The sequence below is a fragment of the Embiotoca jacksoni genome, unplaced genomic scaffold (assembly GCF_022577435.1).
Source record: "Embiotoca jacksoni isolate LCO1_2020_lvr unplaced genomic scaffold, fEmbJac1.0.p SCAF_3, whole genome shotgun sequence".
Taxonomy (NCBI): domain Eukaryota; kingdom Metazoa; phylum Chordata; class Actinopteri; family Embiotocidae; genus Embiotoca; species Embiotoca jacksoni.
The window spans coordinates 6,159,224-6,184,298 of record NW_027185381.1 but is presented as its reverse complement, the minus strand read 5'-3'; the positions used below and the strand labels follow the sequence as shown (position 1 = coordinate 6,184,298).

At 40.6% G+C, this 25,075-nt stretch overlaps 3 protein-coding genes across 4 annotated transcripts in view; 2 read left to right on the top strand and 1 right to left on the bottom strand.

Annotated features, from left to right (window-relative positions):
- Positions 1 to 99: 99 nt before the first annotated feature.
- Positions 100 to 4,628, top strand: LOC138206632 (uncharacterized). Its single transcript, XM_069163470.1, has 7 exons — positions 100 to 322; positions 401 to 525; positions 605 to 671; positions 2,675 to 2,831; positions 3,274 to 3,416; positions 3,804 to 3,914; positions 4,046 to 4,628. Exons 1-7 carry the CDS (start codon positions 170 to 172, stop codon positions 4,223 to 4,225), a joined length of 936 nt encoding a protein of 311 aa, XP_069019571.1. The 5' UTR covers positions 100 to 169; the 3' UTR covers positions 4,226 to 4,628.
- Positions 4,441 to 14,406, bottom strand: LOC138206630 (nucleobindin-2-like). 2 transcript variants are annotated; one of them, XM_069163469.1, is made up of 14 exons: positions 13,832 to 14,406; positions 11,981 to 12,104; positions 11,261 to 11,398; positions 10,856 to 10,963; positions 10,635 to 10,767; positions 9,589 to 9,692; positions 8,463 to 8,648; positions 8,033 to 8,123; positions 7,685 to 7,743; positions 7,500 to 7,592; positions 6,962 to 7,051; positions 6,542 to 6,712; positions 6,031 to 6,085; positions 4,441 to 5,637 (listed from the first exon to the last, which is right to left on the bottom strand). In XM_069163469.1, the coding sequence occupies exons 3-14, from the start codon at positions 11,396 to 11,398 to the stop codon at positions 5,531 to 5,533; spliced, it is 1,335 nt and encodes a 444-aa protein (XP_069019570.1). In that variant the 5' UTR covers positions 11,981 to 12,104; positions 13,832 to 14,406; the 3' UTR covers positions 4,441 to 5,530. The 2 variants fall into 2 exon arrangements, with proteins under 2 accessions (XP_069019570.1, XP_069019569.1); XM_069163468.1 differs by having other exon boundaries at positions 13,837 to 14,406.
- pik3c2a (phosphatidylinositol-4-phosphate 3-kinase, catalytic subunit type 2 alpha) overlaps positions 13,984 to 25,075 on the top strand; it is a 47,194-nt gene continuing 36,102 nt past the window's right edge. The window contains exons 1-2 of the mRNA XM_069163467.1: positions 13,984 to 14,069; positions 18,088 to 19,342. Coding sequence (XP_069019568.1) covers positions 18,170 to 19,342 — 1,173 coding nt within the window. The 5' untranslated portion in view covers positions 13,984 to 14,069; positions 18,088 to 18,169. The remainder of the gene's footprint in view (positions 14,070 to 18,087; positions 19,343 to 25,075) is intronic.

Genomic DNA, 25,075 nt, shown 5'->3' with positions numbered 1-25,075 from the left:
AAGGTGAAAAGATAGCCCACTGTTGTGTAATATTGGTTCATTCAGAGCTCCTTTGCTATTGGCTGGAACGTGTCACATGACTTACAGTTTGCAGTCAGAAAATGGCCACGGATCGTCGCTGTCTAAAACTTCCGTGCAACTCTGCATTTAGATACCTTTTGTTGTTAAAATGAGCATCCCAGAGGTGGACTTCGCCGCCTTCAGCCTGACTAAGGAAGATGCCACTCACGATCAGATCCACGACTTGAGCATAGAGCTGAAATCTGCCTTTACTCAAGTAGGGTTTGTTTTTCTACGGAACACGGGGATTACCGAGGAGGAGGTGAGAGTCAGACCGAGTCAAGTTTGGATACAGTTTGTTGGAAGTGCTTAAAGTTTCCCCTCTGGTGTGTTTGGATAGGTGCGCCGTGTTATGGACATATCCAAGAAATTCTTCCTGCAGCCAGATGAACTGAAACGGCCCTTCAGCAGGAACAACTACACCAACAGCCCCAACCACGGCTGGGTGTCACTGGAGACGGAGAGGTCGCAGTCAGAAAATGAACACTTTACTTTTTATCTGCTCGGTTTTAATGATTTAACATTTCAGATGATTGCTTTTCAGGTTGGATCCAAATCGACCTGGAGACCTAAAGGAGGCGTTTAACATTGCTTCACTTCGCACTGACATAGTAAGGATTTTACCTCGGGATTTTTCAGTCACATAACAAAGTCCAGATAGATCCAACTTTATTTGATCAGTTTTGAGGTTAAAGGACAAGTATTTCAGGAGCTATTACGTCACTGGGGAGGCTGTGGCTCAGACGGTAGAGTGGGTTGCACACTAATCGGAAGGTTGGTGGCTTGATCCCCAGCTTCTCCTGTCCACATGCTTAAGTGTCCTTGAGCAAGACACTGAACCCTAAGTTGCTCCCGATAGCATCAGTGTGTGAATGTGCTCCTGATAGCAGCACCCTGCATGGTGATCTGTCTCATGAATGGGAAAACCATGTTAAAGCACTTTGAGACCAAAAGGTGATAAAGTGCTATATAAGTACAGACCATTCACTTCAGTTTTTCTGTGAATGGTCCACCTGTTTGGTGGGAAAAACAATATATTATATTGGCAAATATAAGATTATCACTGATATCGGTAGGCTACATAATGTGTATGTCCAGAAACTGTCAATGAGAGAGGTGAGCAAGTTCATCTTGGTTTCAAATCTTTTAAACCAATTTTACAGAAATGTTTGAAGTGTTGATGTTATGAATGACTACTGGCAGATATAATGTGAGATTTTGTTTAAACACATTCAATTCAATTCAATTTTATTTATATCGCACCAAATCACAACACAGGTTATTTCATGGCACTTAGCACATTAAAGTCCTTACAGCAAGACTTTACAATATTATACAGAGAAACCCAACAATTCAACAATTCCCACGTAAGCTAGGAGGGAAAAAAAACTCCTCTTTAAAGGAGAAAAACCTCCAACAGAGGGAAAGAAAAACTTCCTCTTAACAGGAAGAAACCTCCAACAGAACCAGGCTCAGAGGTGGGCGGCCATCTGCCTCGACCGGTTGGGGTGAGAGGAGAGCAGAGAGAGAAAAGGACAGCGTAGAGATACGAGAGAAGAATTGTTGGTGGAGACGACAAGCGCAGGGCAGAGACATGCAGCTCCATGGCGGGACATCTGCAAAAGAAAGAGCAGAAACTACGCGAGCGAGGGAACTGAATGGAGAGACAACAGACAATAAGAAGAAACTATGGGAGAGAAAAAGATGGTGAGGTATGAGTCAGTTAAAGAGTAGGAGGAAAGAAAAGAAACTCAGCATGTAATGAGGTCCCCCAGCAGCCTCAGCCTATAAGAGCATAACTAAGGGTTGGTTCAGGTCTACCTGAGCCAGCCCTAACTATAGGCTTTATCAAAAAGGAACATTTTGAGTCTAATCTTAAAGCTAGAGAGGGTTTCTGCCCCTCGAACACAAACTGGGAGCTGGTTGGTTCCACAGGAGAGGAGCCTGAAAACTGAAGGCTCTGCCTCCCATTCTACTTCTATAAACTCTAGGAACCACAAGTAGACCAGCGCACTGAGAGAAGTGCTCTGCTAGGATTATATGGTTCTATAAGATCTCTAAGATATGATGGAGCCTGGTCATGTAGGGCTTTGTAAGTCATCAAGAGAATATTAAATTCTATTCTTGATTTCACAGGAAGCCAGTGAAGAGAAGCTAAAACTGGAGAAATATGATCTCTCTTGCTAAATCCCGTCAGTACTCTTGCTGCAGCATTTTGGATCAGCTGCAGGGTTTTTAATGAGTAATTTGAACATCCTAACAACAAGGAATTACAATAATCTAGCCTAGAAGTAACAAATGCATGAATTAGTTTTTCTGCATCACGCTGAGGAAGAATTTTCCTGATTTTATTAATATTACGTAGATGAAAGAAGGCAGTTCTGGAGATTTGCTTTATATGGTGTCTAAAGGATAAGTCCTCATCAATATGACTCCAAGGTTCCTCACAGTTTTGCTGGAGGCCAAGACAACATCATCCAGAGTAACTAAGTGATTAGGAAAGAGTTTCTGAGGTGTTTAGGACCAAGTACAATAACATCCGTTTTGTCTGAAAAACACATGAGTGGCAGTATTGCCATTATTCATGTTCTAATGCTGTTCTGTTCTGCTGTAGAAATGGCCGTCATCAGGTGCTGCAACGAGTTTCCAGGAGATCCAGACGTCTTTCTTCCAGCGCTGTAAAGACCTGAGTCTGCGGGTGCTGAGGGTGATGGCCCACAGTCTTGGTCTGGACGAGGAGGTGTTCCTGAGTGTTCACCGTTTAATAGGAAGTATGATCAGCACATTCCCTGCTCTTAATGCAGTGGTATAACATCAGGTTTGCATGTCATGTAAGACAGTCCATAGCTCTACATCAGCAGTTTGGACTGTTTTTTTTTTTTTTTTAGAAAGATTCCTTTACACTGCAAATTGACAAAATATAATTGTACAAATTAAGAAATAGTAAAAATAAGAGCATTATTTCAAAAAAACTAATAATTTAAAAAAATCCTGACCACCGTGGGAGACCGAAATGAATATTTTCCATTTACCAGGGGAACACCTCTGTAAAGTAAAACCTCAGAGCACACAAGCCCTTCAGTGCCCATTTTACAACCACAGCCAAAATACCCTCAGAATAGGACGAGGCCTACATCATGAGCCTCACACAAACTTTTGTACACAGGTAAACATACAAAGTAAATTGTGACAATGCTGCTGTGTCTCCTGCAGCTGATGAGAACGGCACAACGCTGCGGACTCTCTACTACCCACCAGTGATCAGTGAGAAAGCAAAGGAAGGTCAGCTGCGCTGTGGAGAGCATTCAGACTACGGCAGCATCACTCTGTTGTTCCAGAGCTCTGAAGGTCTGCAGGTAAAACCTCATACTCAACTTCCTGTTTTCTACACATAAGTATAATAGATATTTGATAACTCAATAAACACTTGAATTTTGGGAATAATTTATCAACTCACTCAAATTGTATTTCTCTTTTGTAATTAGTTTTATCCCCAGCTCTTTCTTAGGCTTGACTTCTTTTTTTTTTTTGCCTCAAACAGTCACTTTGTATATTGCTCTGACCTACTTACTGCAGCCTGAGGATCACTGCAAACAACCTTTGTCACATCTGATTAATTCATCAGTCAGCCATTTGTTTCATTTAATCATTGAACACAATGTGGGATTTTAGCACAGCGTGTCAAACTGTCAAACAAACTGTCAGTTATCTAATACACCTGGGCTTCACCTGTCGACCTTCAGGTCTGCACACGGTCCGGTGAATTCATCTGCGTTCCCAGCATCCCCGGAGCCATCCTCATCAACATCGCTGACCTGATGCAGCGCTGGACTAGTGATCAGTTTGTCTCCGTGGTGAGCTTTTACTCTATTTGAAAAATATTGCAGAGTTAGTATGAGGTTAAGCAATCTGAATATTTTCACTTTTACGTGAGTTTAAAAACATAAAGGGATGATGGTGTGGAATTTTGTTCACTGTTTCTCAGCGCCACAGGGTTTTGCTGCCCCCTGTTGGAAATCTCAGCACACGTCAGTCTCTGGCCTTCTTTGTCCAGCCTGATGATGAAGCTTTGATCACCTGCTGCGACGGATCCAACAAATACCCACCGGTTAAAGCAGGGGACTATCTCGTTAAGTGCTTGAACAAAACCTACAGACAAAAGTGAACTTACACTCATCAGTTTGTTCACACACACACTTGTCATTTTATATACAGAGAACATGTCAGTGTTTCTTACGTTGTAGGAGATACCTTTTCAAATTTATGAATGTTACTTTAGATCCCACAGCGCTGTTACATGTTTTATGATTTAAATGCGAAAGTTTTTTTTTAAAGATAATCAGTGGGTCCATGTGTGTTTTAAAAATACGAGACACGGTGTTGAAACTTGCAAGCTTGTTCACTTTATTGTCAACATTCAAACCGTGTACAACATTTTCATTAATTCTTTACACAGGATTGGGCAGATTTAATATATATATTTTTTTTAAGGACATAAACAAAATAACAAAATCAAACCGTTTATTGTAACTGCACTTCTCAAAGGATTAAATATGGTTGTGTCCATATGCCATCTCTTATCTGTCTGATTAATATGAATGAAAAGTCTGTTTTTAACCATGTACTTCTTTGTTAAGTCTAATTCAGGGTTTCCATCTAAGATGACAGAGACAAGACAGAACTGAACCTGCTGCCTGCTTATTAACAGAAGGTCTAGAAATTAAATAAAAGAAACTATGACGATAAACAACACAAATTCACAGACACTTCTGAGCACTGACACACAAACTGTACACAAACAACCACTTTAAAATTCATACACTCTTAACACCAATGCAGTTATAAAGAAAAAAACGTCATTCTTTAATTCTGTTCATTAATCATCTGGTCTATAGGACACAACAGTTACAAAACACTTCTGATATTTAAGGGATGGGTATTTTTTGTATAAAACCTCTTTACGTAAATAGGACCATTTCATCTCTAGTTACTTTTCTGACATACATTTTTCTGACATAATTGTCTCTCTTTACCATAAAAATAAATACATTATCAAAGTACTTACTGTAAGGAGACAGCAGCAGTGACAATAAACTACAGTGTGCACAAAACAAAACATTCAGTTATCAGCCCAATCACCCACCCCATTTCACCCCAAAGAACTTCCCATGGAGAACAGAGTCCTTGTTGTCAAAAAAAGATCAAAATGACAAACACAAAAGGATCGATTGTTCGCGTAGAAAACTGGACCAGCGCCACATTTCAAGTCTGGCTCATTCAGCCGATTTGGCCGGGAAGGGGAAGGGCCTCATTGGTACTGGAACTAAATCGGCAGCCTAAAATACGATTTACTTATGTGCTCTTCATGTTTAGGCCAGAGGTGTTTTGAAAATACTAAACGATAACATAAATTTGGAAAATACAATCACACACAGACCCTCAATCATATATCACAGAGAGGTTAGGGCTGCTAAGAGAGTACTGGCACTGGTACATCCTGCTGCTGGTGACCAGGGGGCAGTGGTTGGCTGTTTCCTGGTACGACTGCTTCACCTTCAGCTACAAGAGCTCCTGGCTCTGCAACAGAAAGTCATATGTGCCCAAGTTGATGTGTTGTATTTAAATGGTTATAATGCAGATAATAAGGATACTTGTATCCTCCCCATTTGCAGCTAATGTCTTTTTTGGATACTTATAGGGGTATAAAAATTAAAGAAATTTTAAAACCTTGTTTCCAGCATTTGAAAACTTTAATTAGATGCTGCTAGGGACTAAAAGTAAGAACTGTGCTGTTTTTTTTTGTGTGTGTTTTTTTTTTTACAAATGTTCTTTACATTCGTCTTGTGAGTCTCCCCAACATTGTGGAAGTACAACACTAAATGACTCAGCCCTTTAACCGAGAGGTTAAAGGATTTAACCCTCCTTGGTTGATTCGACATTAGACAACAATCACTGCAATGTCATACTTACGTTTTGCTCCAGCTTTTGAGTTTTGAGCTTTGATCTTTTCCATTTCTTCCATTGCCTGAGCAGCGAAAGAAGGATAGAAAATGAGAGCTTCACAAAACTGGGAAACTCTGCTCAGTTTATTAATGTAAATATCTTCTAAGACCACAACTGTATTATAACTAGACATGTTTCTGATATTACTGGCTGACATGTCTTTAAAACCTTTAAAACCAAGCCATGATAAAAACAGCTTCATCTGTTTTAACCCTCGGCTTCGTGGCAGACTTGGCATTAGTAAGTGGTACTGTATGTGCAGAGCGAACACAATAAAATAGCATTTCGGTGCAGCTCAGCATAGCTGTAACGAGGTAAATATTTCACACATCAACTAATATTGCATTTCATCAATCATAAATGATCAAAAATCATTTAAAATATGGATTATGGTATGGTTTTCTTTACCTACAACACTGCAGGCAATTGTGGAAAAAAAAATAAAAAATTGAATTCCTTATTGTACAATGTATTTTACCTGCTTTAGCCCCAACTTCTGAGCACTAAGTTCTTCCTGTTTTCTCTCCAGCTCCTCCCTCTGTTTCTGCAACTCGTCTGACTTCTTGTTGATGTCGTTCTCCTCGTTGGCCAGTTGCTGTTGGTACTCTCTCAGCTCCTCCTCACTGTAAATGGGTTTCTGATCTAAAGTCTGTGGAGGGCGGTGTGTGGGAAGTCATAAATAATATGGTACATTTCTGATGCCAAGATATAAGAAATGCTATCCAATTTTGTTGAGTTGTGAATAACTTATTTTGGAATGTTTACCCAGATATATTGCTAATTGATGATGAATTGAATTAAATATCCATAAAATATGCACACAAAAAAAATGGCAGCAGGTTTAACCAAATCTTAGTAAACACAACCCTAGCCTAACATTTCTAACATTACCTCTTACCTCCCACTCGTCTTTCTCGTAGAACTCTTCCTTCTTAGTGGCTGCTATGAACTCGCTCAGTGATACAAGTCTGTCTTTGTTGGTGTCCACCTGAACATCCACACAGGAAGCAGCTTTAATCAGCATCTGTCCAGATTAATCATTGGCCCAATAGAAAGCCTTGACCTTTCAACACTGCGAAAGCACTGACTGGCTGTTTACTCTTTGTGAAATCCAGTTTTTCCCCATCTAGCCTGACTGAAAAACTCAACACAAGTCTGGGTACAATCTGTCACATACTTTTATCATATACTGTATCTATAACTTCCATTCTCACAATATCTAACACATTACTGCTTAGGTTATGCATGTTACATTGTAATCCTGTGCTGACTGATTGGGGTTGTTGGGTGCTCAAATTAAAAGTCTTTTTTAAGGTCAAGAATCATTTAACTGACTGCATTTAAGGGACACCTGTATAATTTGCAGGGCCTGATCACATTAGTGTATTACGAATAAACATGAAAGAGCCTCCATTTCTGTTATTGTGGTGGCTCACCTCATTCATAACGTGTTCTCTCATTCGCATTCTCTCTTCCTCCATTTCCACCATGTCGTCTTCTTCATTTTCAGAGTTGTACACCTTCTCAAGCTTAAAGAAACATCGAATTTTTACCTCAAAGTCTTCCCCACTTAATTTATATTAGATTATCCACAAACATGCAGAAGCATAAAGATAAATACCTCTTTAGTGAAGAGAGCTTCAAGCTCATTCTCATCAAAGAAGCCGTCTCCGTTGCTGTCTGCAACACAGAACAAGTGATTGGAATCAACACATTTCATCCATCTGGAGTTTCCCCACTGGCATATAAGATGAATGTGCTGAGTTATATGGTACTGATTAAAGCATTTGACCACTATTTAGCACAATAGGCCACAATTGACTCTTTTTGACTCTTGTCCCTGGATTGTAGAATCCCTATTCAATGCTTGGTTCAGATCTGGTCATATTTTAAAGAGAAACTACAGGGGAAAGGTATGAATTCGACAGTCGTTCTAGGCTCTTGAGAGACGTTTATGGCCCCTGCTTACCGTGCATTTTGAAGAAGGTTTTAGGATCAAAGTCGTCTGGGTCCAAACCATCAGCCTCCTGCCATACCTCTTTCAGCTGGCCCTCACTACCCTGCACACACATACACATACATAGGTCAATGTCAAAATTTCTCCTTTTCCTTTATTCTTGTATTTTAGTGCCAGATGGCATCTTTTTTTGTAAGATTAATTTTGTTGTACCCTTCCTATACACATCTAAATAGAATTGGCTTAATTGACTGTTTTTAGTTTTGCTCAGACAAAAAACAGTCGTGTTTTTTAAATGTTATTCAGCACAGATTTAAAGGATTCCACCTTCTAACTGAGAATAATGTAAGTAATAACAGAATTATCCTAAATCCTTCTGTACCGCGTGAGATACAATCGCTCTCCGCATTTTTAATGGACATAATAACAGCAGGAGACTCACAGGGTGGTTGATTTTAGGATGGTCGGCGTGCTTCTTCCTCATGTCCTCGTAGTGCTGCTCTTCCTTCTTGCGTTCCTCCTCGTTCATGTTCTTCAGACGTTCCCTCCTCTCATGCTCCTTCATAATCTCATACTTCTTGAACTCATCATGGCGGCCCTTGTCAAAGTCCTCCAGGTCATTGGTCGCCTACAAAGAAACACAAAACGTTCAGAAGGGGTTTTTCACATCTTGTACAGATCTGTGCACTTTTCTGGAACTGATGGAGTTGTCCCACAGAGGACGAACGCACTGCTTCTTGTATTTAGCTCAGGCAGTTCTTAAAAGAACTGATACTGATACAGTACCTCTGATCTGCCCTAAAGAGCCTGTGAGCAGCAGTAATAGCTTCAGAAGTAAAAAAAAAAAAAAAAAAAAAAAAAAAAGAGTGAAGACCACAGGGTTTATTTTGTAATTCAACAAACAATTTGTTGCCAAAGTTGTGTATTTGTGTGTCGATACAGATTCTAATACCAGCTGTTTGCCTTTTTAGGGCTGAAGTATAAATGCATTCTCAGTTATGATGTCACATCTTTACCTTCTTTTCTTGAATAATATAAAGAAATATTTGATTGTCCTAAAATGCCAAAGTTCAGTCAGAACCTGAATTTGTGAATCTGAAACTATTATTTGGTGCTGATATTTGTATACATTTGTAGGTAATTCTTCATTTGACAGTCTGGGAGGTCACTCACTTGATAGACAGTGTATGCAAATGTTATGACAGTTAATAATTAAGTGTCAAATCAGTCTCACAAACAAAGCAAACACTCATTTATCACTTTTGTTTGCAATTCTCAAGCAGTCTCAAGCCATTAATAGTGAATGAATGACAACAAAACAAAGCTTAACAGTACTTAAAAAGCAACTACAAAACATATTGTCAGATGTACAGTATATGTGCTGGACTGTAAACTCCACTGTAGAACCAACAAAAGGACATAAAGCTGTGAATGCCTCCAAATTATTACATGGGATAGAAATACAACAGTATAGTACCTACAAACAATGCAAATGGTTAGTATAAACAGACCCAATTACTTGTACACTAATGACTGTGAGTGGCTGCCATGCGTTTGTCTGTATGTACCGCTTTGATGAGGCGGTCCAGGTCCTCCACCTCGAAAGTGTCTGGGTTCATGTGGTTGAGGTGCTCAAACTGTTTCAGTAGGGCGTGGTGGTCTACTGTGTAGCCTGCAAGGAAAAGAAACAATGAACAGTTTCATGTCACTGTGACACAGTTGGAACAAGTGTCAAGTTCAGCTGTAGGAACTTTAAGGCAGACACTACGGGTGAATGCGGTACAAATATCTAAGTAAATTAGCCCAAAATCTAAAATGTGACCAGTGCATGAAAAACCCTTTTTTCTTTTGCCCGCAGTGTCTCAGTCTAAAAATAAAAACACACTTCTCACTTATTTTAGACAACACTCACCAAAAAGTGGCAGTGAGTGATTGTGTCGTTCATTAAATCAACTCAAGGGCTACTCTTTCCTATGAATTTCACAAAGACATTTTGTGGTTCAGCATTTTTCAGCACAACCAGAGGTAAGCACAGACTTTGTCTATTCAAGCTTCATATCAAATTTAATCTGGAAAAGAGTTAAAGAGGAAAAAATAAGTGTAAATGTATTTCTGTTTTTAAAAGATGGTAAACTAAGACTTCAACCTGTAGTCCTGTTATTTAACTACACTTGTGCTAACACTGACGTGTTGTTCATTCACTTCAGGTAACCTCACATTTAGCAGTTCCCTCTGGTGAGCACAAGTCTCTGTTCATTATATATAATAATATATATATAATTATATCTTGTTCCTGTGTCTGAGAGCCGTTCTGTAACGGGCGGTCAAACTCTCCCGTGACGGATTACACGGCGACTTTTAAAGCTTTTTCTCACCGGCTGAACACTTAAACTCACATTTCCCGGATTAACGTACACTTCTGGAGGGCTTCTATTTGTTTTGTTTTTAAAGAGAAAAAGTTTTTTTTTTATGACCTAATTCAGCTATTAGGTCATCATCCAGAGTTGGATGATGACCTAATAGCTGAATTGTATTACAGAACTTGTTGACTTGTGCAACTTCAAAAAGCAGAAGTTAGTCAGCGACATGTCAGTGAGATACGCCTGGTACTCACCATTCCCTTGCTGGATATCATGTTTGGCTTTGATGAGCATCCGCAGCCGGTTCATCTCCTCCCTCTTCAGCTCGTCCAGCTTAGTCCGAAAATTGTGGTGGACAAAGTCCAACTCTTTGGAAAGTTTGCCTAGCTGAAACAGAGAGTCAACACAGTTCAAATACAAGTTCTTGCAACAAGAAACAGCTCACTAAATACAATGCTGTTTAGTGAGTATGCACCTTGATGTCATCCATATTGGCATTTTTCAGCTTTTCTCTGAAGTGCGGGTCTTTCTCAAGATACTCAATGACTTCTCTGAGGTAGCGGTCATAGTGCAGCCCGGTGTCCTGAAAAAGAAACCAAAGCCCACATTTAACTTGTTAATGCCTAACAATAATTAGGGGCATTACGGATAACTTTATGGTCATTTAACTGTTGCTAATGAATGTCAACATCTGATTTAAGTGATACTGTTCTTGTTTGTTTTTCCATCAACCTTTTACCCAGGTGCACTTCCCATGAAAAACAGCCCTGTCTGAGACACTGGAAGCACAAACAGTTTCCATGACTCTGAGGTATTTAGTGGAATTAGCTATAAGAGCCATATTCAAATGTAGTGTCCCTGTATTTGAGTCGTGACTCACAGCACTCTGAGATGGCTCCAGTTCCTCCTCTTTCGGCTTTTCTTTGGCCTTGTCCACGCTGATAGGCACTGACTGGATACACAGCCACAAACTCAGCAGAACCAGCCCACATCGGGCGAAGGCTTTACTCCTCATCATCTGGTTACATTAAACACAGAGAAGAACAAATGGGAGTCAATTGTGCAAATTCAAATTGAGCAGTTTTGTGTTGTTACATGAAGACAGTACATCTCTTGTTGTTGTTTTGGTTTTTTTAATCACAGAGTCCAATGTCTAGAGTCTGTATGGTGTGGGCAGGTGTTTTATCTTTATAAAAGACAACACCCTTTATTTCTCAAGCATTTCAAAAGGGGTGCAAGCCACGACATCACCATGAGACAATATGGGGATGAAGTTATGAAAATTAGCCTCGCAACTCTACCACGAGGAAAGGACTGTGCACAACACGTGTGGTGGATGAAGACACTTCCTCTGTCTGAGTTTTTCAATTGGAAAGTTGCGGGCTCTTAGCACACATTCAGTGACACACACACACACACACACACACACACACACACACACACACACACACACACACACACACAAGTCAATTAAAGAACAGGTTGTTTAGTGAGGGAAGCCAATTCATTATCCTGTAGATGCAGAGAAGCCACAAAGCAAGCCTTATTATATGTAGTAAATTGCGTGAGTAAATTACAGTTTACGTAAAATAACACTTACTTGTAAAGTGGCGCCGACTGAGCTCCTCTTTTTATTCTTCACCTGAAAGTGCCAGCAGCTTCACCGGAGCTTGTTTACAGCTGTCATTTGTCTCCCACCAATACGAGCCTCATATGGCCACAACCTACAGAGAAAAAGATTGTGTTCACCATAGCAACGCCCCGCCTCTGACCGCTCTTATTGGACATTTTCTTTACAAAACAGTCGCGTAGAGAGTTGATTGGGCGCTGCATCTATCAGTCAAAGTGTATCCAACTCAAGCCGTGGTTTAAGGTGTGTTGAGCCAAACTGTACGTGGCGTTCACGCAACCCTACCGACGGGGGAGGAGTCAGTGTTCAACGTAAGAAAGAGCAACATCTTTCGCAGCTTTTAACCGAATCACACATAATAATATATTTTATAGGCGATGGTCAGTGTGGATTAAATGACCTGAGATGGTACACATAATGCATTTTAATTGGATCCATCTGAACCCCTTGACGTTGGGAAAAGCTGTAGCCTGCACCTGATCAACCAGTGGAGTTAAACTAGTTTTACATGAAGGGCCAATATAAACATCTAAAGCAATCAAATACTGTTTTTTCGAAATATTATTGATATTATGTATGTTTTCACATTCTAAATTGTTCGTATTTTGTACATATTTTATATACCAAGTCGTGGAAGAAGTATTCAGATCCATTACTTAAGATATAGTACCAGCAAGGCAATGTAAAACTGTCCTACTTACTTAACTAGAAATGTAACCAGTACCCTACCTGTAGCTGTTAAATGTATGTAAAGGATTACAAAGTACAACATTTCACTAAGTGGAGTATAAAGTATAAAGTGGCATGAAATTGAAATGCTCAGTAAAATTTTCTAGACTTTAGTTTACAGCACTTAACTAAATGCACATTATCATATTCTACTTCAAGTGCTTTGCCACAACATAGAAAAATAGTAAAAATAATGTATATGAAATTTATATGAAAATTGCCATAACATAAAACATAGGGCTGTGTTTACACACAGTACATTGGCAGGACATTAATATTGTTGGCGATATTGATCTTCTTTAATAATTTGTTTTAGTTTAGACACATAAAAGTGAGAGTGAGCTCCAGTCAGAAATGTGTTAAATTTCTGTAAACTTGTCAGTTCAGATAAATCATTTCAGTGATGGTGACCAAAAACAGGAATTTCATAAATGTGTGTTAAATTAGGGCTTTGTAACCTTGAATTTAAAACCTCAAACCCTTCTAAATGCAAAAATAACTTTTCAAAATCTTGACAACAACAAAAGTATTACTAAAATAAATTTAAAAAATAGCCTTCTATGAATAGGCTAAGCATGATCAAGATGTAACTCAACTAAAAGTACAGTAGTTCAGCAACAGGTGGGCTACTTAAAATATCAAGTGGGCATGCAGTCAAATGGTCTTTGTTAGACTTAGACTTAGACTTTAGACTTTGTTAATCCCACATTGGGGCAATTTAGTCATCATAGCAGCATGGAAACACAATGTGCACACAATAAGAAAACAATTACAAATACGTATACAATGAAATAAGATAGGTAAAAATATATTTTTTAGAAAAAATAAGAGCACTGAATAAATACACACACACACACACACACACACACACACACTATGTACACAAAAATAAAATAAAATAAATAAATACAGCTTGGGATGAATGGAAAGTGTCAGGTGCTATGAAATGAAATGAAATACAGTGCAACGTTATTTAAGGCTGGTGTTGAACAGTTTATGTTGTATGATAAGCTGTTTTTGTATTGTCATTGATGATGAATAAACAGCATTTGAATGTGTTATTGTGATGTTGCAATGCTTCTAAATAAATACCGTACATCCTTTCCGTAAATCACATAAATCCACGTATTGCGACACAAGCTGCTTCAGACCACACGGTGGCGCTGCTTTCCCGTTCAACCGTCATCGAAAAAGGAGCCAGCCGAAGCAGAAACGCTCTCCAACCAAAACTCCACCAACCACCTCAACAGGAACTGACGTCCCCTCCGTGCAAGTGGATGGAAAAATGCAGCTGCAGGAAAAATGGCTCCAAACACCGCACCGCTGAAAGGTGAGAAATCAAACCTTTTTTCACAGTCCGTGTCTGCGTCTAAAAGTTTTAGCTTGTCGTGGTCTGAAATAAGCGGCGGCGGCCTCGTCGTATCCGACCGTTTGAGAAAACCTGTATATCTCCCTTGTTGTGGTCCGTTGGCAGGACCACAACAGTCGCCTTGGGTACTTTTTTGAAATGATTAAATCAGTGTCCTATAAAAGTACGGAGCACTCGTGTAAGTTAGCATCGGTTACCTCGATTTAGTCGTGTTTCTGTTTCTGTTTCTGTCATCGAGCTGTTTTGCGCATCGCGTTTACAGATTTAGCGACTAACTTAGCATCCAACAAAGCCGAAAGTTAAAGTTCCAAAAAAAAAAAAAAAAAAAACCAAAAAAAACCAAAAAACACGCTATCAAAAGTATCCAGAAGTGACATTTGACGGTGCTTGCCGGGTTAGTTTGTAAGTTTATCCTGTTAGTATTTGTCAAGAGCCACCATCATAACAGGAAACACAATATAGCTGCTATTTTAAGATGCGTACAACGTGAAAACGGCAAAACGTTCGTGGCAACACACAGCACATCATTTGGTGTCAGGTGAGCATCAGCCGATAGGTTTGGCGAGCTGGATGCACATAATGTGTTTTCGGAAGCCAATCAAACGCATTTCCATGGATTTCTGTTTAATATCTAAAACTGTTTGCGTGATAACCCAATATATGACCATGGTGCTGAGATTAAGTTAACAAACGACACTTGGGATCGGATGGAACGTTGTTATTCCCAAAGTTATTCCCGGGAAGGTGGAGAACATGATGTAGTCTGAATAGTGACTCTGTAGATGACAACTATCTGGAGAGGCAGCTGACATACTGCTCTGAGCTCTTTAAACACAGACAGCAACAATACAAAGTGAACAGGAACTGCTTGTGGCCACTGATTACATGTTTCACTGCTTGTGTCTGTCAATATGTAATTCTGTGTTCAATTAAAGGTCTTACAGTTTAAAGGACAGGACAAACTTGTGGTTTTTGCTGGTTTGCATGAGTTTGTGGATGCAGATTTAGGATTTAGCCATTATCAGCGTAAACCACAGTTTCATATGGATGCAGTTTGTTTGGTCATTTGTGGGCCAAGTAAGTCTTTTAATAGACAAGTCAGGACCGAAAAAGAAGCTATATTGTGTTTACTCTTCTTAAGAGCCAGTAAAGATATCTTACAAATCCATAAGACCTGGTTACTTATTGTCCTTTTTTTTTTTAAAGATGTTGCTGTACTTTGATCAGCTGCACAGTGTAGTGCTAACATTTGCACTTTTGCACACTTATTGAAAACAAAACTCTCTCCCAGTGTCATTAGGCCTGAACTCAAATTATGAGTGCAGATTCATTCTACACTGTGCAACCAAACACTGTTCATACCATTATAACTATATTCTAAACTCTAGAGGAGATTCAAAAGTTTCAAAATATACCAAACATACATAAAATTAAGCTTAAATACGTACAAAATTTACATTTGATGGAATGACTGCTATAATACAAAAATAAGGTTAAATATATGACCATAAACTATGTGGGATACTGAGATAAACCCACTTTAATGAAGTGAAGTTTATGTCAAAAGGTTACAAAACATGCTCTTGGTTTTGTGAAATCATCACGCAAGTAATCTGGTAACACTGCAGACTTTGGGAGTCTCATTTATCTAAACATTTGTATCCTTAAACCTTTTCACTCAAGCAAGAATTTTCACAAGAGCCATGTGGCCTAGTTAGCTGATTTCTTCTGAATACGTCAACGGCACTCATTTCATGCTTACATGTTGAAATGGGGTCTTACAGGCCGGGGGATCTGCCATCTTTTGCCACAGACGAGTGGAACAGGGTTTGCAGTATTTGTCTTGGATCTAGTTGGATTTACTCCATAAGTGGTGTTTTTTTTTTTTTTTTTTTTTTGTACATCTGTTGCAATATATATAGACTTTAAAGCATATGGCCTATTAGATTCAGGATCTATTGTATATGAGGCCAAGATTTTGGTTATTTTCATGTAGCTTCAGTCCTGTTAAATCTAATTAGTTGAACTAACAAGATCCATTGTATTTTCTTTCCAGCCTTCTGAGAATTTGAGCTAAATTGGATTGATCTGCCTAATCTGCATTGATACAGTGGAAACCGGTTGAGAAAACCAAGACTAATGTTGATAAAGTAATTATATTACATGGTTTCTCCGATTAACCCAGTGTTTTCATACAGAATCAGGAAATAGCCACTATTTAGTGTGCAGTGTGTTAACTCGGACATTTGGCAGTTTGGTGATTCTGACCTTTTAATTTATATCTTAAGGTGCAATCTGTCAGAGCATGCTTTCTTACTGGGGGCAAAATCAGAAATATGCAGATCTTTTGTCACAGCAAATAGCATTTCTGCATCAGTGAGATAATTTACCAAAAGAAGATGACCTTTTTTTATTTATCCATTTAGTTTCCCCAAGCTGTGTTCTTCTGGGCAAAGTTGGCACTACGCTCTGCTAGTCAAATGCTTGATGAATGCAACCACATTGTCGCTGCCCGCTGGTGTTCGCACAGCTGATAAGACAATCTTGGGCCGTGATGCTAACATAATGCTAACAGAGTGAGAGAAAGCCCGAGGAAGAGAGAGGGACCCGTTGGGCTGTTTAGCATGCCAAATTCCTCAGCTGCACAATAGTGTTGGGCTAGCCCGAGCCCCAGCACAGCCAGCCTTCTCCACCACAATGGGAGGGGAAGCTCAGGAGAGGCTGGTGACGCCTGGGGAGAGAAGGAACTCACTCAACCCTGGGGCTGTGACCGTTCCATGAATGGTTGCTTTGAGTAGGCGCTGTGTCATTTTAGGATCACAAAACAGTCTTTGCAGCAATGTTTTTCTCATGTTTTAGACGTGGGATACTCTTGGCGTCTTCCTGCTGTTGTAGGCTGAACATGAACAGTTTGGATTATCGAGAATAGAATATCCTATTGGTCGGCATCAACTTTTAGTGTTTTTTCTAACTGTGGGAAACATTTATTCTATTTCATGAAGAAAATGATTAATAGAGAAAATAACCGGCAGATTAATCAACAATGAAAATAGATTAGTTGCTGTCCTGCGCAGTGGCACACAGACTTGTAAGTTAACTGCATGTTGTTAAGTGTGGTGAGTCAAATGTCAACTCCTTCTTTTGCTAAATCCACTTGTGCAGTTGTTTAATTCAGTCTTTTGTTCTTTTTTTGGTATGCGGTCAGTCCGGCTGATTGGTTAAACAATTGCAACGTTTAACTTGTGATATTGAAGTTCAACAACATAGAATTAGGCCTGTTACAACTGTTACATAGTTGACCAGAAATATTTTTCACAATTATTCAAATCAGATTTTTCTACTGCTATGGTTTAATTGGACATGAGTAGCGAGCCTCCAACTCTTTCATCTCGAGGTGCTTAACTTCTATTATTCAACCAACCACATTTCAATGACCATCTATCAACATTAATCATGGATTTAATTGCAAAAGACTTGTGTTAATCTTATAATAGTGGCATTAAATGAAAAGGAAAAGACAATTTTTTGCAATTATTTGTATGACAATTACCTGTCAACTAAAATTCATGATCATGAAAGCCCTTCATGGAAGTATACTAATAGAGGAGAGCTCACTGTGAAAGTGCTGATGTCAATTTAAATGTGATGGACGTGCTGCTAATGAAGCCCATGCCAGTTGTGTGACCTAATTGATGCTCTTGACACCAACACAAGCGCAAGTAATTATTGGCTCTCCCTGTGTGACAAATGGCATTTGATCAATGAGCAATCGAAGCGTGCTTAAAATAACAAAGCACAGGGAAACATTACTTTCTAAGTCTTTTCTATGCAGGCACTTGTGGCTCAGCACGTAGATTAGGTTGAGCAGTAATTACACGGTTGGTGGTTTGATCCCTGATTCCCTCTCCCATGCTTTGACTCTGTTTCACCACCTCTTGATGTCATTTATCCAAAATGTTTTTCCTCTTTTTTTTTTTAGGTGTTTAAAGCCTTGTTCCGCCACCCTTTGGGCCACACCGATTTAAAAGCTGTCAGACTCATGGCACCCTCCACTTGACAGAATGGCCCAGATATCAAGTGGTAATGGGTTCAAGCTGGATGTCCCCCAGCCAAAGGGGGTTGTGGGTAAAGAAGAAGCCCTTCGCATGGAAGAAGAGGCTTTAGCGAAATTGCAAAGGGAAAAGAGACACACTTTTTCAGCTTCACCATCCTTATCTTCCTCTGGAGCATCCTCGTCTTCCTCAAAACCAAAACTATCTAAATCTACCACTACTGTTCCTCAACCTTCACCCTCTACTAATAGACCAGACAAGGACCTCATTGTCTTCCCAGAGACCAAGAAACAGGCAGAGCAGGACAAGTTCAGGGACATTGATGTGGACAAGCTGACCAATGAGGAACTCGAAAAGCTCCTACTTGATGAAAACTTTGGGGTGAACAGCAGAGTGTCCCGCCCCTCGCCTCTGCTGGGGTTTAACCTTAGTGCCTCGTACCCTGGAGGCCATGCCTGCAGCTCCTCTCCTTTCCAGAGCAGCCAGTGGACACCGGTCCTGTCCACCCCATGTAGTTCCAGTGTGTCCACTCCCACCCATCAGCCAGCCCCGATGTTCCCCTCCGCTCCATTCCCCAAACCAGGCACATTTCAAAATGGTTTCACTCCAGCCATGTCACCCTTCATGGCCCTGCCGACACAGCAGCCATCTTTCATGGCTTTTACTCCCATCCAGCCTGCTGCTGCCATGGTCTTCCCACAGCCAGCTGTGGACCCAGAGATGGCTAAACTCTTTGACAAGATTGCCAGCACCTCAGAATACTTGAAGAACGGCAGATCGGCCAGCACTGACCTAGATTCCTCTCAAGTGGGCACGGCCTCTCTGGCACCCAACCCACCGCCGCAACAGCCAGCAGTGGTGGAATCTTCTCACATCAGCCGCATTGACTGGCTGGATCTGGACCCACTTACAAAGCGTAAAGCAGAGAACGAGGAAGCCGCTCTGGAATCAGGAGGTACCGCACGGACAGTATCAGGAGTTGCTGCAGGGGATCCTTGGGATGCAGTGCTTGAGACTGAAGGGAACAGCAGCAGCAGCAGTGGCAGCAGCCCCCCACTGGAGGGGAAGGTTTCACCGTCAGTTCGGTCGCAGCACAGGAGAGCATCAACGGGAGCGGCCGTCACCAGGAGTCACTCGCTCAACATCCCAGGAACCTCCTCACAGCACAAACCAAACAATCAGGTAGGAACATGGCGAAAAGTTTTCTTACCCTTAGATTTCCCAAGATCTCCTGAGGTTTCTAGCGGCCTTTTTAAAGAACTCTTTTCGGTCTGTCATCGCAGGAACATTTCTAATTTTACTACGAGCAGGCAACTTTCAGCTAAAGAAAGAACGACTTGGTCATTTTACATCCAAAACTTTTCTGCTGCTTTATCAGTGCTCTCAGTGGTTTGAAGTGGGCAGGACACCAGCCACGATCAGGACTGAACAATATTTGATTCACGATCTGATGACTGTTACGGGCTTGTTTATCTACATTGGCAGGTCACTGTCAATTAAATGTGATCAGTTATTCACAGAGCGGTTAAATTGAAACAATAGGCTAAGTACTTTTGTCCTGGCCAGTGTTGGTCACTTATTATACCCAATCATGCATTTTATTCAGACCAGACATTTCAACATACGGCCTCCTACACTGTCAACAGAATAAACACAATCGTGTGCAGAACTAATCAGGAAATAAAACCACAGCTCTCAAAATGCAAGTATGTGTGAGCAAAATTCAGTCAGAGCAGATGATGGTGAAACTTCTCATTGAGCCAAAACACCCGTCAAAATCTTGCTTCCAACTGCATGTATATTCCTTGTTTATCTACCAGCACAGCCCCCTGCAATTAGGTGTTTGTGGTTTGATGCCCAACGTTTCACCCCACAATTTCCTCCCAACCACATTTTGTGATTAATTTTGCCACATTAGACAGAAGTGATCTAATTTCTTGAAATGAATATTTAAAGCATTCATTTGGGACAGCGCTGTGGGCAAGTGGCATGGGATACTGTTGTTTTTTTGTTTTTTTTTTCACTAAAACTGAACAACCATCTGTCATTTGGCTGATAGCTCTGAGCTGAGGTGCAAGTGTTTCATTGCCGAGCAGTACAGTCATCAACCAAGTGTAAATTTGTAATCATATTTCTCCACTTGACTCAGTATCTGAGAATCAGATCAACCAGAAGTTGTCCGTCTCCTGCCTGGAAATGAAAGCTCTTGACATGCTTCATCAGAAGTGCTTTTCAGATATTCTGACACAAGTGAAAACCTCCTTTTGGATGCTTAGTCAGCAGGGAGTCTTGAGGCAATATGTCTGGATATCAACATGTATTACCACTCTGTGAGGTTGGTGGAAGTGAGGCACACGTTAAACTAGAGTGCAAGCTATAAGAATTCTTGGATCCTCTTATTAAGATATTGCATTACATGACCACAGGTGGTCAAAAATGTGATTTTTGAGGCAATCACGGGCAGTTCTGTTGGACATTTTGTCCATTTTTTTTTTGGGGGGGGGGGGTGTAGGTGGGGTTCTCTAGACGCCCTTTTCCTGGTTAACATGGTTTTTCCCATTCACCCATTCATGAGACAGCTCACCATGCAAGGTGCTGCCATCAGGAGCACATTCACGCACTGATGGTACACCATCGGGAGCAACTTAGGGTTCAGTGTCTTGCTCAAAGACACTTAGGTATGTGGACAGGAGGAGCTGGGGATCGAGCCACCAACCTTCCGGTTGTGTGCAACCCACTCTACCGTCTGAGCCACAGCCTCCCCTTGTGTGTAGTTGCAGATTGGTCTCTGTGGCATGTTTCTCAGACCAGAGTGCTAATCAGTCCCGCAGCACTGTACAACCCCCTGATTTCCAGAATTTCCCATGGTTGCAAAAAAAAGGAAATTTGACACCGTTTGAACACCGTGTTTGGAAAGATTGCGGTGCAGTAACGTCACAAAAATGTAATGAAAGGTTGTGGAAGAAGTTCCTAAACCAGACCAGCCCCGGGCAGTTTCAATGTACTGTTCCTGTAGGTCATACACGTCCATGTGTGGGAGTCTGCAGACACATACTTTACTTCTCATCAAAGGGAACTTGTTCAGTCTGTACACCCAGCTGTGTCTTCCAGGGTTGAGGAATGTCTTTTTCCTTGAAAGGATGAAATGGTGCTTGTTTACTCTTGCCTGTATGTTATGTCTATGTTCAAGCATGTATTTGGTGGTGAGACTACCGTGTTGGGCAACATGAGCCTACATAACTCACCGTTCTTTACAAACTACCCTGCAAACTCTCTTTTTTTTAATTTTTTTTTATCCATTATGTCTGCAGTCTTTGTCTGTGAGGCTGTGATGGTATGCGTGTTTGCTTGCTTCTCCTGTTCCATCTACTTGCCTAGCAGCCGGCGCCCATGTTGTTATAAGGAACAAGTCTGTGCAGGTTCGCTGTGCCCCACAGCAGCAACAGAATGACCGAACAAATCGCCCTCACGAGTCGCTGTGCCAACTCTCATGTAGACAGAGGAGAGAGGGATGTTTCAGCAAAGTTCAGCATGTCAGACAGCCTGAAGATAACAGTGAGGCTCATGATTTGCACAAGAACATGGGAATGAAACCAGACTTTAAACCACAGAGTCTATTCACAGGATCTGACAAACCACTGAAAGCGGTACACAGCAAGTCAGAAATTCTCCTCTCTCTTAGTGTCCACATGTACTGAGCTGGTGAGTTTACAATGACGACACAGTGAGGGCAGGGTGTTTATGAGGTTTAGCCCTGTTCTCCAAGAAAGACTAAAATACTGTAATCCCCTAAAAATAGTTTTTTTTTTCTTGCTTTCCTACAAAGATGAATCCAGTGTTTATCATAGTTTTTCTCTACATTGAGAAAAACTATGATAAACACAATATATGCTGCAAAAGAATTACAGTTACAAAGTGTACAGTTGGGTTGTAGATAGTTGAGTGTTTTTCCTGCCATCACTATGAAATTAGATAGATAAGCTTAGAAAGACATATCATGTTCATGAGAAACTGGGAAGTGGGAAAATTCCAACCTCTGAGTGGGAAAAATGACCTGAACCCCTGTCAAACTAGGAATATCCCGATACGAATAGTGGGAGGTTTTTGAGATCTCGGAGAAGGAGATTTAAAATCATTCAACATGTCAGTGTTTGTGGTGAAAGGAACAAATTGACTTGCTCTGAAAATAAGGACAGATAGCCAGACTTTGTTAGCCTTAGTTTGTAGTTTGTACATTCAAACATGTAGGAATGTAGTGTGAAACAATATTGTCCTCCTGAGCTCCATTTTGTCCCTGTGTTGGTTTATATGGATGATGATGAGGTTTTTTTTGTCACTTTTCTGTTTTCTGACAGCAGGAAAAGAGCACATTTTCTGGGGGCTACCATGTTGCCTGTATGTGAACCCTCCCAACCAGATATTCCCAAATGGGAATTTTCCCAATTCCCAGCTGCCTGAACACACAATAAACACTTGTTTGATCTTGGTAAACCTTGGTACGGACTCCTACTTGCTTTCTGTTCCTTTATGATTGTGTAGTACTATTGTTAAACATGCAGACTCATTTGAAGTATACTGAGGACTTGTAGTGCATTAACACAGAATGTGGTTAGAGACTCCAGAAATATCAGGTCCATTCTGAGTCTCGCCGAGAGCTTTGTTAAGCTGCGTAACAAAATAAAAGAGGACATCCAACAACCATACATTTGACAGGTCTGACAGGAACTTGCTTTAAGATAAAATAAATCACTTACTTTATTGCAAAAACTCCTAATCAATACGTATCTGCGAGAACAGCAAACATCTAAAATGGTGTTGAGCAAAACCAGCCTGTGTAGGCCAATCATCACAGAAACACTGGTGTTGAATGACAGTTCAGATCCTGACATTAGACACCGCCTAACCCTTGCTTTAAAAGCTTAATGAACCTTCTGCAGCACGGCAACACTGGTTTGAGTTGCATTATGGTTGCAAGTTGACAAAGCAAGTGTAAGCTGATATGTTTGTACAAGCCACATAAGCAATCTTGGTACTTGTGCAAAACATATCTCCACTAGCAGAACTAGAAATAAAATAGCGCAGTTTTCTTTTGGGCCCCATTTGTACCAGCAAAGGTCAGATATCAGCAGGCCGTTTCTCAGGCACGATTGCATTTTTTTTGCCCCGTTACGTGTCCCATGTGTTTGTTTGTTTTTCCTCCCCTACTATTATTTCCAAGATGAGGGTTTGGGTTGTTTTAAGTTGTAAAGTCTTGCTACCGTTGGCGAGAATGTACTGTAAGATGTGGTAGTGTGGGCAGAGGGGTGTAAAATGGAACGAATGAGCTTGAGCTTGGAGACTTGAGTCCGAATCGAGCTTTCTGCTGTGGAGTCCGGGCTTCTTCCTCCTCTCTCTGTCACACCACCTCTGCCCCGTATCCTTCTCTTCTCCTAGTCTTTGATCTGTGCTTCGTCTCTTACTCTCTTTTTCAGTTTTCACTCAGTAATTATCATCTCTTGCTCTCTCTTGTCTCTTCACAGTCTCTAAATGCGTTACTTTTAGAACTGGGTACTGAACTTAGATACTTTCATGGCACCGAGCGCATGCGTTTTCGTTTTAAAACGCATGCGCTTTGCTACGTTTACACGGGAATAAATCTCATTACAGAATTTCTCATACATCAGATCTACTTAGACGGGCCACCCACATTGATAAAAGCCCTCTGTTTCAACTTAGGTAACTCTTGCATTAGGGCGCCTCATTTCACTTGATTCAAATACATTTTTGGCCACATCCCTGTATGTGCTGTGTTCTGCAATAACTAGATGATATCTAGCAGTACTGATAGCCTACATGTGACACCTTTTTGGAACCCCAATAAATTGTAGCGTCTACTGATAGCTTGCATGTGATGTTTTTAAAATCTGTAAAGTTTAGCCACAGAAAGAAATGTGGGTTAAACTCTCCAATTCTAAACTACATGGACACTTAAGATTTGTACCATAATGTGTGATGTATTTTTTTTAATTTTTTTTTGTTAAAGTGGATTTTAAGACAACAGATTTGTACTGTGTTACTTATCATCACACTTGTTACAAGGCGATAGATGTTCCACTTCATGTAAATATGTGCACAAACTGTCTGAACTGAATTTAGCTACAAAGTTCATAACTGCACAGAGTTGAAAAGTATATGAAAACATGAAGCAGATTTGTTGGTTTAAAATTGTGTAAGTCAAATCATTGTATTTTAATACATTATTTGTACCATATTTTAGTCCTAATTTCAGGAATCTAACACTGATGATGCGGTAGTGTTTATGGAGATGGGATTAAATTCTGGGGAGAAGTGTTAGAACACAGTGATGCAGTTTGTTTTCCCTGCTGTTGCAGATTGGTTGAGCGTGTGTGCGCCTGTTTGCTCTTGCACTGTTTCATAAAAATGACCTCCAGGCTGATTTTTAACTGAACATTTGCAGTGATTCAGCATCACTGTGTGTGTGCGCTAATTATTATTTTTTTAAACCCAACACACAGTCAAATCTTCTCCTCCTCCGCAGACCTGAAGTCCTCCAGAGGCTCTTGTATATGTCTCACGCCTCCACACCGTCCCACTCCAGACTCTGCCTCATTTTCTTTTATTATTGTCTAATTACACCTTAAGCACATATATCGGATGGTGCCTCATACTTAACCCTCAATACATTTTCCTCCACCAGGCAGATGCAGAGTTAGAGGATGCTGCAGTGCAGGGATGTGGCTTGGATTCCAGTTAAATGCGTGACTCACTGGGCAAACGGCTCTTTGTCTCCTAACCTTTGACCTTGTTTGCTGGCAGAAAACAGGAGAACTATTGTGGAAGATGGCATGAGGAAGCAGGTAGAAACCAGATACTAATACACGATAAAAACTAGGCTTATAAATGCTGAGCAAATAG

Excerpts from the sequence above, each read along its gene's own strand:
- LOC138206632 (XM_069163470.1), top strand. The coding sequence starts at position 170 with ATGAGCATCCCAGAGGTGGACTTCGCCGCCTTCAGCCTGACTAAGGAA. Across the intron at positions 526-604 it reads GTGTCACTGGAGACGGAGAG|GTTGGATCCAAATCGACCTG; the intron begins GTCGCAGTCAGA and ends ATTGCTTTTCAG. Across the intron at positions 3,417-3,803 it reads AGAGCTCTGAAGGTCTGCAG|GTCTGCACACGGTCCGGTGA; the intron begins GTAAAACCTCAT and ends GTCGACCTTCAG.
- LOC138206630 (XM_069163469.1), bottom strand. The coding sequence starts at position 11,398 with ATGATGAGGAGTAAAGCCTTCGCCCGATGTGGGCTGGTTCTGCTGAGT. Across the intron at positions 9,693-10,634 it reads TGATATCCAGCAAGGGAATG|GCTACACAGTAGACCACCAC; the intron begins GTGAGTACCAGG and ends TTTTCCTTGCAG. Across the intron at positions 5,638-6,030 it reads CTCAAAAGCTGGAGCAAAAC|AGCCAGGAGCTCTTGTAGCT; the intron begins GTAAGTATGACA and ends TTTCTGTTGCAG.